General features: G+C 46.3%; 1 protein-coding gene across 2 annotated transcripts in view; it reads left to right on the top strand.

Moving 5' to 3' along the window:
• The window catches only part of LOC123995288 (echinoderm microtubule-associated protein-like 1), a 20583-nt gene extending 4200 nt beyond the window's left edge, over positions 1-16383 (top strand). The window contains exons 2-7 of one of the 2 annotated variants that reach the window (XM_046298795.1): positions 5243-5428; positions 11667-11811; positions 11971-12084; positions 12611-12639; positions 14774-14800; positions 15423-16383. In XM_046298795.1, the coding sequence (XP_046154751.1) occupies positions 5243-5428; positions 11667-11811; positions 11971-12084; positions 12611-12639; positions 14774-14800; positions 15423-15715 (794 nt within the window). In that variant the 3' untranslated portion in view covers positions 15716-16383. The remainder of the gene's footprint in view (positions 1-5242; positions 5429-11666; positions 11812-11970; positions 12085-12610; positions 12640-14773; positions 14801-15422) is intronic. The other variant, XM_046298796.1, reaches the window with a different exon arrangement.
• The last annotated feature ends 949 nt before the right edge of the window (positions 16384-17332 follow it).

Below are 17332 nucleotides of genomic sequence, written 5' to 3' on the forward strand. Positions count from 1 at the left end.
ATGTGTGTGTGTGTAGGCTGCGCGTATGTGTGTGTGTGTAGGCTGCGCGTATGTGTGTGTGTGTAGGCTGCGCGTATGTGTGTGTGTGTAGGCTGCGCGTATGTGTGTGTGTGTAGGCTGCGCGTATGTGTGTGTGTATAGGCTGCGCGTATGTGTGTGTGTGTGTGTGTGTAGGCTGCGCGTGTGTGTGTGTGTGTAGGCTGCGCGTATGTGTGTGTGTGTAGGCTGCGCGTGTGTGTGTGTGTAGGCTGCGCGTGTGTGTGTGTGTGTGTAGGCTGCGCGTGTGTGTGTGTGTATAGGCTGCGGGTATGTATGTGTGTGTGTGTAGGCTGCGGGTATGTGTGTGTGTGTGTGTGTAGGCTGCGCGTATGTGTGTGTGTGTGTAGGCTGCGCGTATGTGTGTGTGTGTGTAGGCTGCGCGTATGTGTGTGTGTGTGTAGGCTGCGCGTGTGTGTGTGTAGGCTGCGCGTGTGTGTGTGTAGGCTGCGCGTGTGTGTGTGTGTGTGTAGGCTGCGCGTGTGTGTGTGTGTATAGGCTGCGGGTATGTATGTGTGTGTGTGTAGGCTGCGGGTATGTGTGTGTGTGTGTGTGTAGGCTGCGCGTATGTGTGTGTGTGTGTAGGCTGCGCGTATGTGTGTGTGTGTGTAGGCTGCGCGTATGTGTGTGTGTGTGTAGGCTGCGCGTGTGTGTGTGTAGGCTGCGCGTGTGTGTGTGTGTGTGTGTGTGTGTGTGTGTGTGTGTGTGTGTGTGTGTGTGTGTGTGTGTGTGTGTATGTGTGTGTGTGTAGGCTGCGCGTGTGTATGTGTGTGTGTGTGTGTGTGTGTGTGTGTGTGTGTGTGTGTGTGTGTGTGTGTGTGTGTGTGTGTGTGTGTGTGTGTGTGTGTGTGTGTGTGTGTGTGTGTGTGTGTGTAGGCTGCGTGCGTGTGTGTGTGTGTGTGTGTAGGCTGCGTGCGTGTGTGTGTGTGTGTGTGTAGGCTGCGGGTATGTGTGTGTGTGTGTGTAGGCTGCGGGTATGTGTGTGTGTGTGTGTAGGCTGCGGGCGTGTGTGTGTGTGTGTAGGCTGCGGGCGTGTGTGTGTAGGCTGCGGGCGTGTGTGTGTGTGTGTAGGCTGCGGGTATGTGTGTGTGTGTGTGTGTAGGCTGCGCGTATGTGTGTGTGTGTGTAGGCTGCGCGTATGTGTGTGTGTGTGTAGGCTGCGCGTGTGTGTGTGTAGGCTGCGCGTGTGTGTGTGTGTGTGTAGGCTGCGCGTGTGTGTGTGTGTGTGTGTGTAGGCTGCGGGTATGTGTGTGTGTGTGTGTGTGTGTAGGCTGCGCGTATGTGTGTGTGTGTGTAGGCTGCGCGTATGTGTGTGTGTGTGTAGGCTGCGCGTATGTGTGTGTGTGTGTAGGCTGCGCGTGTGTGTGTGTAGGCTGCGCGTGTGTGTGTGTGTGTGTGTGTGTATGTGTGTGTGTGTAGGCTGCGCGTGTGTATGTGTGTGTAGGCTGCGGGTATGTGTGTGTGTGTGTGTGTGTGTGTGTGTGTGTGTGTGTGTAGGCTGCGTGCGTGTGTGTGTGTGTGTGTGTGTAGGCTGCGGGTATGTGTGTGTGTGTGTGTAGGCTGCGGGCGTGTGTGTGTGTGTAGGCTGCGGGCGTGTGTGTGTGTGTGTAGGCTGCGGGCGTGTGTGTGTGTGTGTAGGCTGCGGGTATGTGTTTGTAGTGTGTGTGTGTGTGTGTGTAGGCTGCGCGTGTGTGTAGGCTGAGCGTGTGTGTAGGCTGCGCGTGTGTGTAGGCTGCGCGTGTGTGTAGGCTGCGCGTGTGTGTAGGCTGCGCGTGTGTGTAGGCTGCGCGTGTGTGTAGGCTGCGCGTGTGTGTAGGCTGCGCGTGTGTGTAGGCTGCGCGCGTGTGTGTAGGCTGCGCGCGTGTGTGTAGGCTGCGCGCGTGTGTGTGTAGGCTGCGCGCGTGTGTGTGTAGGCTGCGCGCGTGTGTGTGTAGGCTGCGCGCGTGTGTGTGTAGGCTGCGCGTGTGTGTGTAGGCTGCGCGTGTGTGTGTATGTGTGTGTGTGTGTAGGCTGCGCGTGTGTGTGTAGGCTGCGCGTGTGTGTGTAGGCTGCGCGTGTGTGTGTAGGCTGCGCGCGTGTGTGTGTAGGCTGCGCGCGTGTGTGTGTAGGCTGCGCGTGTGTGTGTAGGCTGCGCGTGTGTGTGTAGGCTGCGCGTGTGTATGTGTGTGTGTGTAGGCTGCGCGTGTGTATGTGTGTGTAGGCTGCGGGTATGTGTGTGTGTGTGTGTGTGTGTGTGTGTGTGTGTGTGTGTGTGTGTAGGCTGCGCGTGTGTGTGTGTGTGTAGGCTGCGCGTGTGTGTAGGCTGCGCGTGTGTGTAGGCTGCGCGTGTGTGTGTAGGCTGCGCGTGTGTGTGTAGGCTGCGCGTGTGTGTGTGTGTAGGCTGCGCGTGTGTGTGTGTGTAGGCTGCGCGTGTGTGTGTGTGTAGGCTGCGCGTGTGTGTGTGTGTAGGCTGCGCGTGTGTGTGTGTGTAGGCTGCGTGTGTGTGGGTGTAGGCTGCGCGTGTGTGGGTGTGTAGGCTGTGCGTGTGTGTGTGTGTGTGTGTGTGTGTGTGTGTGTGTGTGTGTGTGTGTGTGTGTAGGCTGCGGGTATGTATGTATGTGTGTGTGTGTGTAGGCTGCGGGTGTGTGTGTGTAGGCTGCGGGTGTGTGTGTGTAGGCTGCGGGTGTGTGTGTGTAGGCTGCGGGTGTGTGTGTGTAGGCTGCGGGTGTGTGTGTGTAGGCTGCGGGTGTGTGTGTGTAGGCTGCGGGTGTGTGTGTGTAGGCTGCGGGTGTGTGTGTGTAGGCTGCGGGTATGTGTGTGTAGGCTGCGGGCATGTGTTTGTGTGTGTGTTTGTAGGCTGTGCATGTGTGAAGGCTGGGTTTGGGGTTTGTATAGTTGAGTTAGTGCAGCAATAGAGATTTGAGCTGGGTGCTACTAATTCCCTTTTCCAGGGCTGGGATTACAGGCTATTCTAATCCCAATCCCACATTAGGTTTCTGGAGGTGGCACAGGCCTGATGTCACAGCCAAAAACAGGAAGAGAAACACTAAGTCAGAGAGTACAATGGGTCACAATGCCAAATATAGCAGACTACACTTATCTGCATATATGGCTAGACTATGCCTAAAATAACCCGTATTTGCTAAATGCTATGGTATATCCTCACATATTCACTCTCCTAAATAAATGAGATGTGTTGACACTTGGCATAGTTTGTCAGTCCCTGCTGGTGTATTAGCATGTGTTGTGTGTCACGTTCAGCCTCCATCAGTCAGTGGCCTGTACTATTGTAAATAAAAGACTGGAAGAGTGGATGATCAATGAGCTGGACAAGCTTCTTACAGGAGAACAATACAAGGCCATGCAACCTGTCTCTTGCTCTCTCTGTTCTTACTTTACATCTCTCTTTCTGTCCACCTCTCCCTCTATCACTTCCTCTTTCTGTCTGTCAGACTGACAGAAGGTTAATCAGGGTGGCGGTGGGGTTTCTCGTGCCAAAGAGGCTCAGTCTGAGGGATTATCATTGTGCTATTGTATAACACACACACACACACACACACACACACACACACACACACACACACACACACACACACACACACACACACACACACACACACACACACACACACACACACACACACACACACACACACACACACACACACACCAAACCCCTCACTTTAGGCCGAATTGGAGAGGATAGGAGTGTATAGGCATGATCAAACACTAACACACACCTCTACACACACACATGCAATCTCAGATCAAGGCTTGAAGCAATGTTGTAAACATCAGCATGCCCCACAACAGCAGACACTACCCAGAGAGAGAGGGAGCGTGATAAAGGAGAGACGGAGAGAAAAAACCCTTAATAATGTTTCATAACCTCACCATGGACTCAGTCTTTATGACCTGGATTTGATGCTGTTACAGAGGAAAACAGGAAAGGAAGAGAGGAGAGAACAGTTGTTGTGATATACATTTTGTGATCTTGGTGTGAGGCTGGTTGGAGCGGAGAGGGAGAGAGAGAGAGAGGGAGAGAGAGAGAGAGAGGGAGAGAGGGGAGAGAGAGAGAGAGAGAGAGAGAGAGAGAGAGAGAGAGAGAGAGAGAGAGAGAGAGAGAGAGAGAGAGATGGCATTCACGAGGATGGAGGAAGATATTGTCTGTCAGACAGTGGAACACAAAGAGAGAGAAACATTTTTTATATTTATACAAAATGATGCAATTTATTAGGAGTGTTCCTTCTATTGATGTAATTTATAGAGAATTGTCTCTTGGCTTTTATCCGAGTCATGTGTGTCTGTTGTCTGTGGCGTGTATTATAGTGCATGTGCTATTGTTTGTTTCAGCTTTTATGTCTACAGTATTTATGTTACTGTGTAAGGTGTCTGTGTGATATGTGAAGAATTCTGTTTGAGTCTGTGACTGGCCAGTCTGTTTGATGAATATGTGTGAATATTCAGTCTGTTTGAGTCTGTGACTCTGTTCAGTCTTCTGTAATGAATCTGTGACTTTATTCAGAGTCTATTTGAGTCTATATCAATCACCTGGAAGCATAAGTAACTGTGTGTGTGTGTGTGTGTGTGTGTTAACATGGTATTGAATTGACCAATGGCCAGTGGTTTTAGCTCAGTGGACTAAGACAGTGTTAGTGGCGCTGGTTGGGTACAAATGGCTTTAGCTGTCTGTTACCATAGCTTGGTGGCATGCGGGATGGACATACTGGACTATCTGACGTACCTGAAGCAGTGGCTTTAGCTCAGTGGGCTAACTCTGTGTGTGGTTGTGCTCCCCAGATGACCGCAGCTCTGCAGCAAGCGGGATAGATGTAGCAGACCGCCTGACATACCTGGAGCAGTGGCTTTAGCTCAGTGGGCTAACTCTGTGTGGTTGTGCTCCCCAGATGACCGCAGCTCTGCAGCGAGCGGGATAGATGTAGCAGACCGCCTGACATACCTGGAGCAGTGGCTTTAGCTCAGTGGGCTAACTCTGTGTGGTTGTGCTCCCCAGATGACCGCAGCTCTGCAGCGAGCGGGATAGATGTAGCAGACCGCCTGACATACCTGGAGCAGTGGCTTTAGCTCAGTGGGCTAACTCTGTGTGGTTGTGCTCCCAGATGACCGCAGCTCTGCAGCGAGCGGGATAGATGTAGCAGACCGCCTGACATACCTGGAGCAGTGGCTTTAGCTCAGTGGGCTAACTCTGTGTGGTTGTGCTCCCCAGATGACCGCAGCTCTGCAGCGAGCGGGATAGATGTAGCAGACCGCCTGACATACCTGGAGCAGCGGATGCAGATGCAGGATGATGAGATCCAGCTTCTGAAGATGGCCCTGGCAGACGTCCTCAAGAGACTCAACATCTCAGAGGAACACCAGGCCACCAACACCAAGAAAGGACCTGCTGAGAAAGGTACACACACATAGTGGGGTCCGAAATGATTGACATCCTCGATAAAGATGAGCAATAATGACTGTATAAAATAAATCATTCAAATAATGAGCTATATTGTTTGCAAAAATAATTTTGGGAAATGATATTATTTTATATTAATGCAATTGCTCAGAGAAAGAGATTACTTGTTAAACATAATCTTTTTTCCCCCTCAAAATGGTAGGAGTCAAAATGATTGACACCCCTAAGGATTCTTTATTTTAAAAAAGTAGTCAAAAGTTTAGTATTTGAGGCCTCCCAGGTGGCGCAGTAGTTAATTGCGCTGTACCACCAGAGACCCTGGGTTCGCACCCAGGCTCTGCCGTAACCTGCCGCGACCGGGAGGTCCGTGGGGCAACGCACAATTGGCCTACTGTCGTCCGGGTTAGGGAGGGTTTGGCCAGTGGGGATATTCTTGTCTCATTGCGCACCAGCGACCCCTGTGGCGGGCCGGGCGCAGTGCACGCTAACCAAGGTTCCAGGTGCACAGTGTTTCCTCCGACACATTGGTGTGGCTGGCTTCCGGGTTGGATGCTCGCTGTGTTAAGAAGCAGTGCGGCTTGGTTGGGTTGTGTATCGGAGGACGCATGACTTTCAACCTTCGTCTCTCCCGAGCCGTACGGGAGTTGTAGCGATGAGACAAGACAGTAACTACTACAACTATTGGGGAGAAAAAGGGGTAAAAAAATAAATAAATAATTAAGTTTAGTATTTGGTCCCATATTCCTAGCAAGCAATGACTACATCAAGCTCGTGACTCTACAAACTTGTCGAATGTATTTGCAGTTTGTTTTGGTTGTGTTTGAGATTATTCTGTGCCCAATTAGTAAGTCACGTATTGTGTCATTTTGGAGTCACTTTTACTATAAATCCGAATAGAATGTTTTTCTGAAGAATACCATGATTACTGGTCATCCTTAATGAATCGTGAATAAGGATGAGTGAGAATGTTACAGAGCGTCAAAGATCATGCCCCCAAGACATGCTAACATTTCACCATTACCAGTAACAGAGAAGGTTAGCATGTCTTGGGAGTATGATCTTTGACACATTAATGTAGAAGTGTTTAGAAAGATATTCTACTCTTATTTACAATCGTCTGAGACCAGCTACCCGGACAGCTGAGTATTTCTGTTTGTAACAAAGCCATATTGTGGGGGAAAACAAATTCTGATTGGCTAGGTCTGGCTCCCCAATGGATGGGCCCTGCCTGATCATGTGAAATCCATAGACTAGGGCCTAACAAATGTATTTAAATTGACTGACTTCCTGATATGAACTGTAACTCGTTTGAATTGTTGAATGTTGTGTTTATATTTTTGTACATGCTACATGGTTGGGCATACTGCCAAATTCTCTAAAACAGCATTGGAGGTCGCTTATAGTAGAGAAATTAACATTAAATGATCTGGCGAATGCTCTGGTGGACCTTCCTGCAGTCAGCAAGCCAGTTGCACTCTCCCTCAAAACTTGAGAAATCTGTGGCATTGTGTTATGTGACAAAACTGCACATTTTGGAGTGGCCTTTTATTGTCCACAGCACAAGGTGCACCTGTATAGTGATCATGCTGTTTAATCAGCTTCTTGATATGCCACACCTGTCAGGTGGATGGATTATATTGGCAAAGGATAAATGCTCACTAACAGGGATGTAACCAAATTTCTGCACCAAATTTGGGAAAATAAGCTTTTTGTGCATATGTAACATTTTGGGATCTTTTTTTTCAGCTCATGAAACATGGGACCAACACTTTACATGTTGCATTTATATTTTTGTTCAGTATATACAGGGCCATCGGAAATGATTCAGACTCCTTGACTTTTTCCACATTTTGTTAGGTTACAGCCTTATTCTAAAATGTATCAAATATTTTTTTGCCCTCAACAATCTACACACAATACCCCATTATGACAAAGCAAAAACAGGTTTTTAGACATTTTTGCTCATTTATTTAAAATAAAAAACAGAAAGATCACATTTACATAACTATTCAGACACTTTACTCAGTACTTTCTTGAAACACTTTTTGCAGCAATTACAGCCTCGAGTCTTCTTGGGTATGATGCTACAAGCTTGGCAAGGCTGTATTTGGGGAGTTTCTCCCATTCTTCTCTGCAGATCCTCTCAAGCTCTGTCAGGTTAGATGAGGAGCGTCTCTAAACAGCTATTTTCAGGTCTCTCCAGAGATGTTTGATTGGGTTCAAGTCCGGGCTCTGGCTGGGCCACTCAAGGACATTCAGAGACTCCTGCGTTGTTTTGGCTGTGTGCTTAGAGTTGTTGTCCTTCGCCCCAGTCTGAGGTCCTGAGTGCTCTAGAGCAGGTTTTCATCAAGGATCTCTCTGTACTTTATTCAGTTCATCTTTCCCTTGATCCTGACTAGTCTCCCAGTCCCTGCCACTGAAAAACATCCCCACAGCATGATGCTGCCCATAGCAAAAATAAGTAGAATTGCATGAAATCTGTTATAAAATTGCAACATTCTCTCTCCACCCCAAGGCAAAATGTGTATAATTTCAGGAAATTAACTTTAAAACTCAAATGTTTTGTTCGCAAGTTGGACATGGTGTGGGTACGCAGACCCACTGCGGCCCCCCATGATGAGTTGTGTTTTTTTGTGGCCCCCACCCCTATCAGTTGCCCATCTCTGGCTTAGGTTGCTACGAGTGTACTGATATAAGTAGGACACGTGACAACTTTGAGAAAAACACTTTATACCCAAGTTGTGCACACACGTATCTGACCTCTCATTGGACAAAACGCATTCAACGGATCGCTGCCAGCACCTGTCCGCCCGCCTAGCATCACTACTCTGGATAGTTCTGATTTAGAATATGTGGACAACTACAAATATCTAGGTGCCTGGTAAGACTGCAAACTCTCCTTCCAGACTCATATTAAGCATCTCCAATCCAAAATTAAATCTAGAATCGACTTCCTATTTTGCAACAAAGCATCCTTCACTCATGCTGCCAAACATACCCCCGTAAAACTGACTATTCTACCGATCTTTGACTTCGGCGATATCATTTACAAAATAGCCTTCCATCACTCAACTCAGCAAATTGGATGCAGTCTATCACAGTGCCATCCATTTCGTCACCAAAGCCCCATATACTACCCACCACTGCGACCTGTATGCTCTCGTTGGCTGGCGCTTGCTTCATACTCGTTGCCAAACCCACTGGCTCCAGGTCATCTACAAGTATCTGCTAGGTAATGCCCCGCCTTATCTCAGCTCACTGGTCACCATAGCAGCACCCACCCGTAGCACGCGCTCCAGCAGGTATATCTCACTTGTCACCCCCAAAGCCAATTCTTCCTTTGGCCGCTTTTGCTTCCAGTTCTCTGCTGCCAATGACTGGAACGAACTGCAAAAATCACTGAAGCTGGGGACTCCTATCTCCCTCACTAACTTTAAGCACCAGCTGTCAGAGCAGCTCACAGATAACTGAACCTGTACATAGCCCATCTGTAACTAACCCATCCAACTACCTCATCCCCATACTGAATTTATTTATTTATCTTTCTTCTTTGCACACTAGTATCTCTACTTGCACATTAATCTTCTGCACATCTACCATTCCAGTGTTTAATTGCTATATTGTAATTACTTCGCCACCATGGCCTATTTATTGCCTTACCTCCCTTATCTTACCTCATTTGCACACACTGTATATAGATTTTTTTCTACTGTATTATTGACTGTATGTTTGTTTATTCCATGTGTAACTCTGTGTTGTTGTATGTGTGTCATGTCCTGACCATAGAAAACCTGTATTTTCTATGATAGAGTAGGTCAGGGTGTGACTAGGGTTTTTGATCTAGTTTATATTTTCTAAGTGGGGTTCTAGGTTTGATTTTCTACCTCTGTGATTTGTATGATTCCCAATTAGAGGCAGCTGGTTATCGTTGTCTCTAATTGGGGATCATACTTAAGTAGCATTTTTTTCCACCTGTGGGTTATGGACCAAGCAGCGTGCATCCTGGTCTTTGGAGGAGCGTCTTTGGAGGAGTGTGCATCCTGGTCTTTGGAGGAGCGTCTTTGGAGGAGTGTGCATCCTGGTCTTTGGAGGAGCGTCTTTGGAGGAGTGTGCATCCTGGTCTTTGGAGGAGCGTCTTTGGAGGAGTGTGCATCCTGGTCTTTGGTAATGGCATCCTGGTCTTTGGAGGAGATCAGGGAGAGAACATCCTGGACTTGGGACGACATAATGGCAGGAGACAAGAGCCTGCCATGGAAGCAGGCGGAAGCAGCGAAGGAGGGACAGTGACGAAGTCGGGGAAGAAGGCCACAGAAATCCCAATAAAACATATTTGGGGGGCTCATGGAGCAGTCGGCGGAGCCGAGGAGTGAACCAGAGCCAGTCTGGGAGAAGAGGGAGAATTTGGAGGAGAGCGAAATGGGAGAGTTGTTGAGTTGGTGGAGGATGGACGGATTTTGCCCAAAGGAACGTGTTGTCAGTTTGGTGCCACCTGAGTCAGCTCCCCGTACTCATCCTGAGAAGTGTGTTAAAGTTCCGGGAACAATTGATGCCGGCTATACGCACCAGGTCTCCCGTGCACCTTCCCAACCCAGTACGTCCTGTGCCAACTCCTCGTACTCAACGCGTGAAGAGTGTAATTTTTCCGATACAGCATTGATGCTGGCTGTACGCACCAGGTCTCCAGTACGTTTCCATAGTCCAGTGCGTCCTGTTCCTGCTCCTCGCGCTTGCCCTGAGGTGCGTGTCACCAGCCCGGTACCACCAGTACCGGCCCCACGCACCAGGCTTCCTGCGATGATCCCCTGTCCGGAGCTTCCGTTGACATTCCACGATCCGGAACCGCCGACGACGGTCCACGGTCCGGAACCTCCGACGTTCCACGGTCCGGAACCTCCGACGACGGTCCTAGGTCCGGAACTTCAAAGTCCATGGCTGGATCCGCAGGATGAGTGGGTACTTCACCCCGCACCAGAGCCGCAACCGCCACTAGACACCCACCCTAACCCTCCCTTTTTGTTTCAGGTTTTGCGGTCGGAATCCGAACCTTTGGGGGGGTACTGTCACGTCCTGACCATAGATAACCTGTATTTTCTATGGTAGAGTAGGTCAGGGTGTGACTAGGGGTTTTTGTTCTAGTTTATATTTTCTAAGTGGGGTTCTAGGTTTGATTTTCTACCTCTGTGATTTGTATGATTCCCAATTAGAGGCAGCTGGTTATCGTTGTCTCTAATTGGGGATCATACTTAAGTATCATTTTTTCCACCTGTGGGTTATGGGATATTGTTTGTGTTAGTGTGTTTGAGCACTATGTTGTCACAGGTCTTTGTAAGTCTTGTTATTTTGTTTCCAGTTTCACTTTGTAATTTAAGATGTGGAACTATACTCACTCTGCGCCTTGGTCCAATCATTATTACGAACAACGTGACACTGTGTGGAACTGCTTTGCTTTATCTTGGCCAGGTTGCAGTTGTTGTTCTCATCTAGCCTACCTGGTTAAATAAAGGTGAAATAAAAAAATATGAAAATAGTATGATACTGTATGTTACATTGTTACGTTACATTATGAATGGAATAGGGGTCACACAATAGCATATGAATTAGAGGAAGTACAGTATCATGCGTCTTACCCAGTTGTACAATAGCACGAATTGGATGATGTAACCTACATAGATCTTAGAGGATGTACAGTATTATGCGTCTTTCTCTGAGACCGAGTTGCTTGTTTCATCATAACAGCAAAGGAGAATTATGGGGAGAATTAGATCGAATCCCTGAGCTAACAAGGTAAAAATCTGTCGTTCTGCCCCTGAACAAGGCAACTAACCCACTGTTCCTAGGTTGTCATTGTAAATAAGAATTTGTTCTTAACTGACTTGCCTAGTTAAATAAAGGTTAATTCAAAAAATTAAGACAAAGGTTAGGTGAATTTACGTGAAAGGTTAAGTGAATTGGTTTTGGTTTAGAATAAGGGTTAGCTAAAATGCTACAGTTGTCCCCAACGCGACTCGAACACACAACCTTTGTATTGATAGACAGTCGTTGATTACACCCGCCCATCCTTCACGACCAACCACCCTACTTTTGTTTCTGTCTAAAGTAACAAAATCATTAGTACATCAGTATCCTACGTCTTGGAGGTGCTCAGAAATGTGTATAGTATGTTTTGTATAGCTCTGAGGCAGTGCTACATACACACACACACACCCTCCTCACCCACATTTCCCCTATGCACCAGCAGCTAGGCCTGTGTCTCTTGCCCAGCCATCCAGACCATCAATGAACAGCCTTGCCTCTCTGAAGAAAAGCTCCACAAGCTCTACAATGCCCTCTACCTCCACCGCATGGAACTACAGCCCCTTACCAGGAGCATCAGCCAAGAGGTACAGTACACAATCACGAACAGTCACCTGCAAACACAGAGAGGTACAGTATGATTACTAAACCTCCTCTGTTACTCTAGCTAGATACATTTCAACAAATTAATAATACACTTGCTGTTGTCCCACTCTCTCTAATGTCCCCCCCCTCGTCTCCCTCAGTGGTGTGAAGAGTTCAGCAGGCAGTCTGAAGGACTGTACCTCTAAGACTCGGCCAGGCCCCCGACCTGTCCCCTCAGCCTCAACAGCGGCCCCCGGCAGTAAGACAGGCGATAGGTAGGTTAGTAGGCATATACTGCACAGGAACTTAGATGTCTGTGTCAGTAAGAGGGAAGGGGTGTTTAAATGTGTTCTGAACATAGCCACGGAAAGTAAGGGTGATGAAGGGGCTGTAGCATGCCCTGAAACAAATTTTTGTTGGGATTTCTCACAACAGTAGTGCACTGTTTATAAGTCCTGCATTAGCGGCAGCCCCATGCCCAAACATCTTCCCGTGGCTACAACTGTTCTGTACTGAGTCTATAAGGCTCTAACGTAGTTTCAAATACATCCCTAGAGCAGGAGTCACAACTCTGGTCCTTGAATGTCTCCTGGTTTCCATCCTTGTTCGTCAATCTGGTTTATATCTGTGTCTGGGTAACCTGGTGTAAAAACTAAAAGCATCAGAACTGTGGCCCTCGTGGACTGGTGTTGTCCATCCTTGTTCTAGACGAGCGTGAGATTGAGAATAGATGTGATTGAGAATCATTTCCATGCTTGTGGGATGGGGCCTAACTTCTCCTTCCTCACTCTCTGCTTGCAGCAAAACCAAGGAGCCTGCAGCCAGTGTAGGTAAGACAATGATTTAATGTCTACTGTCCACTAGCAGGGAGCAGCACTAAGATGGAAAACAGGGCTTGGGTAGAGTAACCTTTATTTAAGGCTAATGAAATGGGAAACAAGCTGTTGGTTAGATTGATCCTACTGAAACATTCCATTGATAAATGGCAGTGGTGGAAAAAGTACCCAAATGTCATACTTGAGTAAAAGTAAAGATACCTTAATAGAAAATGACAGTCATTACTAAGTAAAAGTGAAAGTCACCCATTAAAATATTACTTGAGTAAAAGTATTTGGTTTTAAATATACTTAAGTATCAAAAGTAAATGTAATTGCTAATGTATACATAAGTATTAAAAGTAAAAAATAATTTCAAATTCTTTATATTAAGTAAACCAGACAGCACAATTTTCTTGTTTTTTTATTTACGTACAGCCAGGGGAACACTCCAACAGTCAGAGATAATTTACAGATAGCCAGGGGAACACTCCAACAGTCAGAGATAATTTACAGATAGCCAGGGGAACACTCCAACAGTCAGATATAATTTACAGATAGCCAGGGGAACACTCCAACAGTCAGAGATAATTTACGTACAGCCAGGGGAACACTCCAACAGTCAGAGATAATTTACAGATAGCCAGGGGAACACTCCAACAGTCAGAGATAATTTACAGATAGCCAGGGGAACACTCCAACAGTCAGAGATAATTTACGTACAGCCAGGGGAACACTCCAACAGTCAGAGATAATTTACAGATAGCCAGGGGAACACTCCAACAGTCAGATATAATTTACAGATAGCCAGGGGAACACTCCAACAGTCAGATATAATTTACAGATAGCCAGGGGAACACTCCAACAGTCAGATATAATTTACAGATAGCCAGGGGAACACTCCAACAGTCAGATATAATTTACAGATAGCCAGGGGAACACTCCAACAGTCAGATATAATTTACAGATAGCCAGGGGAACACTCCAACAGTCAGAGATAATTTACAGATAGCCAGGGGAACACTCCAACAGTCAGAGATAATTTACAAATGAAGCATTTGTGTTTAGTGAGTCCGCCAGATCAGAGGTAGTAGGGATGACCAGGGATGTTCTCTGTTTAGTGAGTCCGCCAGATCAGAGGCAGTAGGGATGACCAGGGATGTTCTCTGTTTAGTGAGTCCTCCAGATCAGAGGCAGTAGGGATGACCAGGGATGTTCTCTGTTTAGTGAGTCCTCCAGATCAGAGGCAGTAGGGATGACCAGGGATGTTCTCTGTTTAGTGAGTCCTCCAGATCAGAGGCAGTAGGGATGACCAGGGATGTTCTCTGTTTATTGAGTCCTCCAGATCAGAGGCAGTAGGGATGACCAGGGATGTTCTCTGTTTAGTGAGTCCTCCAGATCAGAGGCAGTAGGGATGAACAGGGATGTTCTCTGTTTAGTGAGTCAGATCAGAGGCAGTAGGGATGACCAGGGATGTTCTCTGTTTAGTGAGTCCTCCAGATCAGAGGCAGTAGGGATGACCAGGGATGTTCTCTGTTTAGTGAGTCAGATCAGAGGCAGTAGGGATGACCAGGGATGTTCTCTGTTTAGTGAGTCAGATCAGAGGTAGTAGGGATGACCAGGGATGTTCTCTGTTTATTGAGTTCACCAGATCAGAGGCAGTAGGGATGACCAGGGATGTTCTCTGTTTAGTTAGTCCGCCAGATCAGAGGCAGTAGGGATGACCAGGGATGTTCTCTGTTTAGTGAGTCCGCCAGATCAGAGGCAGTAGGGATGACCAGGGATGTTCTCTGTTTAGTGAGTCCTCCAGATCAGAGGTAGTAGGGATGACCAGGGATGTTCCCTTGATAAGTGCATGAATTGGATCACTTTCCCCTCCTGCTAAGCATTGAACATGTAATGTACTTTTGGGTGTCAGGGGAAATGTATGGAGAAAAAGTAAATTATTTTCTTTAGGAATGTAGTGAAGTAAAAGTTGACAAAAAATAAATATATAAATAGTAAAGTACAGATACCCCCAAAAACGACTTAACTAGTACTTTAAAATACTTTTACTTAAGTAATTTACACCACTGACAAATGGTTAGAGTGGCTCCTATAACTCCACATCGAGTGACCTGCTCTCTGTTTCTGTGTTTGTTTTCTACAGGGTCGAGGCGTGTGACGCACTGTAAAGGTAGGCCTCAGTCCAACCTCCTGGAATAACATTCTTAACCTCAACTGGATATGTCTTAGTCTAGCTCTCCTAGTAATGGCTTGAATGGAGTCAATGGAATGGTATCAAGCATATGGTTTCCATGGTGTTGATACCATTCCATTGACTTCATTCCAGCCATTACTTTGAGCCGTCCTCCCTCAGCGGCCTCCACTGAGTTCTACATACTATGGCTGTTTTCTCCACCACCTGTTACTGATCCCATGCATTATCTATCTCAGAAGAGACAACGTCTGTCAAGTTTGTCAAGTTTATGGAATAATATCTACTAAAAGCTCAAATCTAATCTGTGGCAAATACATCTTCTGGTTTCTAAAGTACAAGTAAGCACTGTATTTGAACACTTGTTTTATTCTTGTCTCTCATTTTCTCACCATGTATCATCATGACTTCTCTTCCCATTCCCTCTCCACGACACATCCACACCTTTTCCTCCTACCTCAACACTTCAACACTTGACCACCTCCTCACACCCCAACACTTCACCAACTCAACCCCTCACCATCTGCTCACACTAACATACCTCACTTCGTCCCCTACTTTCACCCTCAACCTTTACCCCTCATTTCACCTCTTCACTTAGTGACTATGCAGATCTATCTGAGCCCCCAAACAAAAAGGACTGGGTCTTCTGAAGTGGCCAAATCAGCCCCTACGGTCCCCAACTCCAGACCAACCAGAACCCCCACCTCCCCTCAGACCAAAGGAGTCCCCCCGACCTCCGACCGGACCAAGCCCAAGACACGCAAAACACACCCTGCCTTCACCCTCCCCCTGCAGAAAAGCACCAATCAGAATACGTATTCTCCTCTGGACACGTTCAATTACAAAAGCCCCCTCAAATCACCAAGCCATTACTTCCAAATCTGTTACTAGGCAATAGAGTAGGCTATGAGGATGTAGAAGTTGCTCCTAAACACAGGTCTAGGGTCAGATATTGTTCTAATCCTCATAATGGTTAGGGTTGGATAATCTAATCCTAGATCTGTAGTTAAGGGCAATTTATATTTGGGCTATTACAAGTGTAGGCCTGTAAGAGAAATCGGTTTTCCAGATGTTTGTATAATGTATAGCATTGAGGTATTTACTGTAGAAGTTGAGGTTGTATTTACTAATGTTTGAGATGGACTGATAGTTACACAGTTTGGGTTTTGAGGTTTTTGTTTGGCCAGAAAAGAGAATAGTGAGTTTATTTGATTGTTTTGTTGAATTTCCTAGCACCATCAGTGACCATAGTCCTCTTCACTCTGTTCTCTGTCATTTCTTACATATTTATGTCAACTTGAAGCCTCTATTTTTTTCTGCTGTTTCTTTCTGTCTTAATGTCTCATTTATGTTTTACATTTGAGTAATTTAGCAGACACTCATATCCAGTTTAGTTTATTTTGTAGCTTTATGTCAGTAAAATATGGATGTATGAGTTTTCATTGAAATCTCCCTGACTTTGAGGGGGATGTACAGTATGAGTGAATTCTCTTATTCGATGTCTGTGTGTATGTCCATCTCTGTTGACAGCCATTAATAAACATTTCAGTGATCACCTGCTTCGACTACTTTTTCTTTCTCCTTTCTCTTACAACACAAATCTTAAAAGTAATTTAGCAGACACTCTTATCCAGAGCGACTAACAGGAGAAATGAGGGTTTAGTGCAGGGGTGTCAAACTCAAATACCCAGTGGGCCAAAATGTAAAACCTGAACAAAGTCACGGACCAACATTGAACAAATTAACCTTTTAATATGGAGCCAAACAAGTTTTGCTTTAACATTGAATATGGAACAAGCATCGCTTATTACCATACAATATATAATTTAATAGTGGAGACATGCAAAATCGAATTTCAAATGAAAAAACACATCAATGGCATTCATTTATTAAATAAATAAAATTTAAATAAAAATTGTATACCTCTTTTCTATTTGCAGCCTTCTGATTTAAATACCAAAATAAACTTTTTCCACTGGCTAATAATTTTACAAATAAAATGATGATAAATCAATCAACCATTCAAGCCCATGCCTTGTAGCAAGAAAAAGTGCATAAAGAAAATGTTAATTATTGCACACTGGTCTAATCTGATGTGCCCAAGCCAGATACCTGGCATCTCTTCTTGGATGCTAGTTCATCAATGTCTGGGCTCAAGCTCTGAGCTGAAGAAATCCTCAGTATCGAGCGAAGATGTTCATCAGTCAGACGTCTCCTGTGAGTTGTTTTGGTCATCTTCATCGAGGAGAAAAGTTGCTCGCATAGATAAGTGCTGCCGAACATGGAGAGCATCTGAGCAGCTTGGGTGCGGAGCTGAGGCATTGTGTCAGGGATGAACTGTGGAAACTGTGCGGCGCCCACAGCATCATACTTTGACTTCAGCGTGTCGTTGCACTGGAGTTCAATCAGCTCCATTTGGATGTTGGTTGGTGCATTTTCCACATCAACTGCGAAGGGATTACTAAGCAGTTCAAACTTGCATTTCTGGGCATCGAAGTCGGCAAATCG

This window comes from Oncorhynchus gorbuscha, linkage group LG14, assembly GCF_021184085.1.
Source record: "Oncorhynchus gorbuscha isolate QuinsamMale2020 ecotype Even-year linkage group LG14, OgorEven_v1.0, whole genome shotgun sequence".
In the NCBI taxonomy this organism is placed as follows: domain Eukaryota; kingdom Metazoa; phylum Chordata; class Actinopteri; order Salmoniformes; family Salmonidae; genus Oncorhynchus; species Oncorhynchus gorbuscha.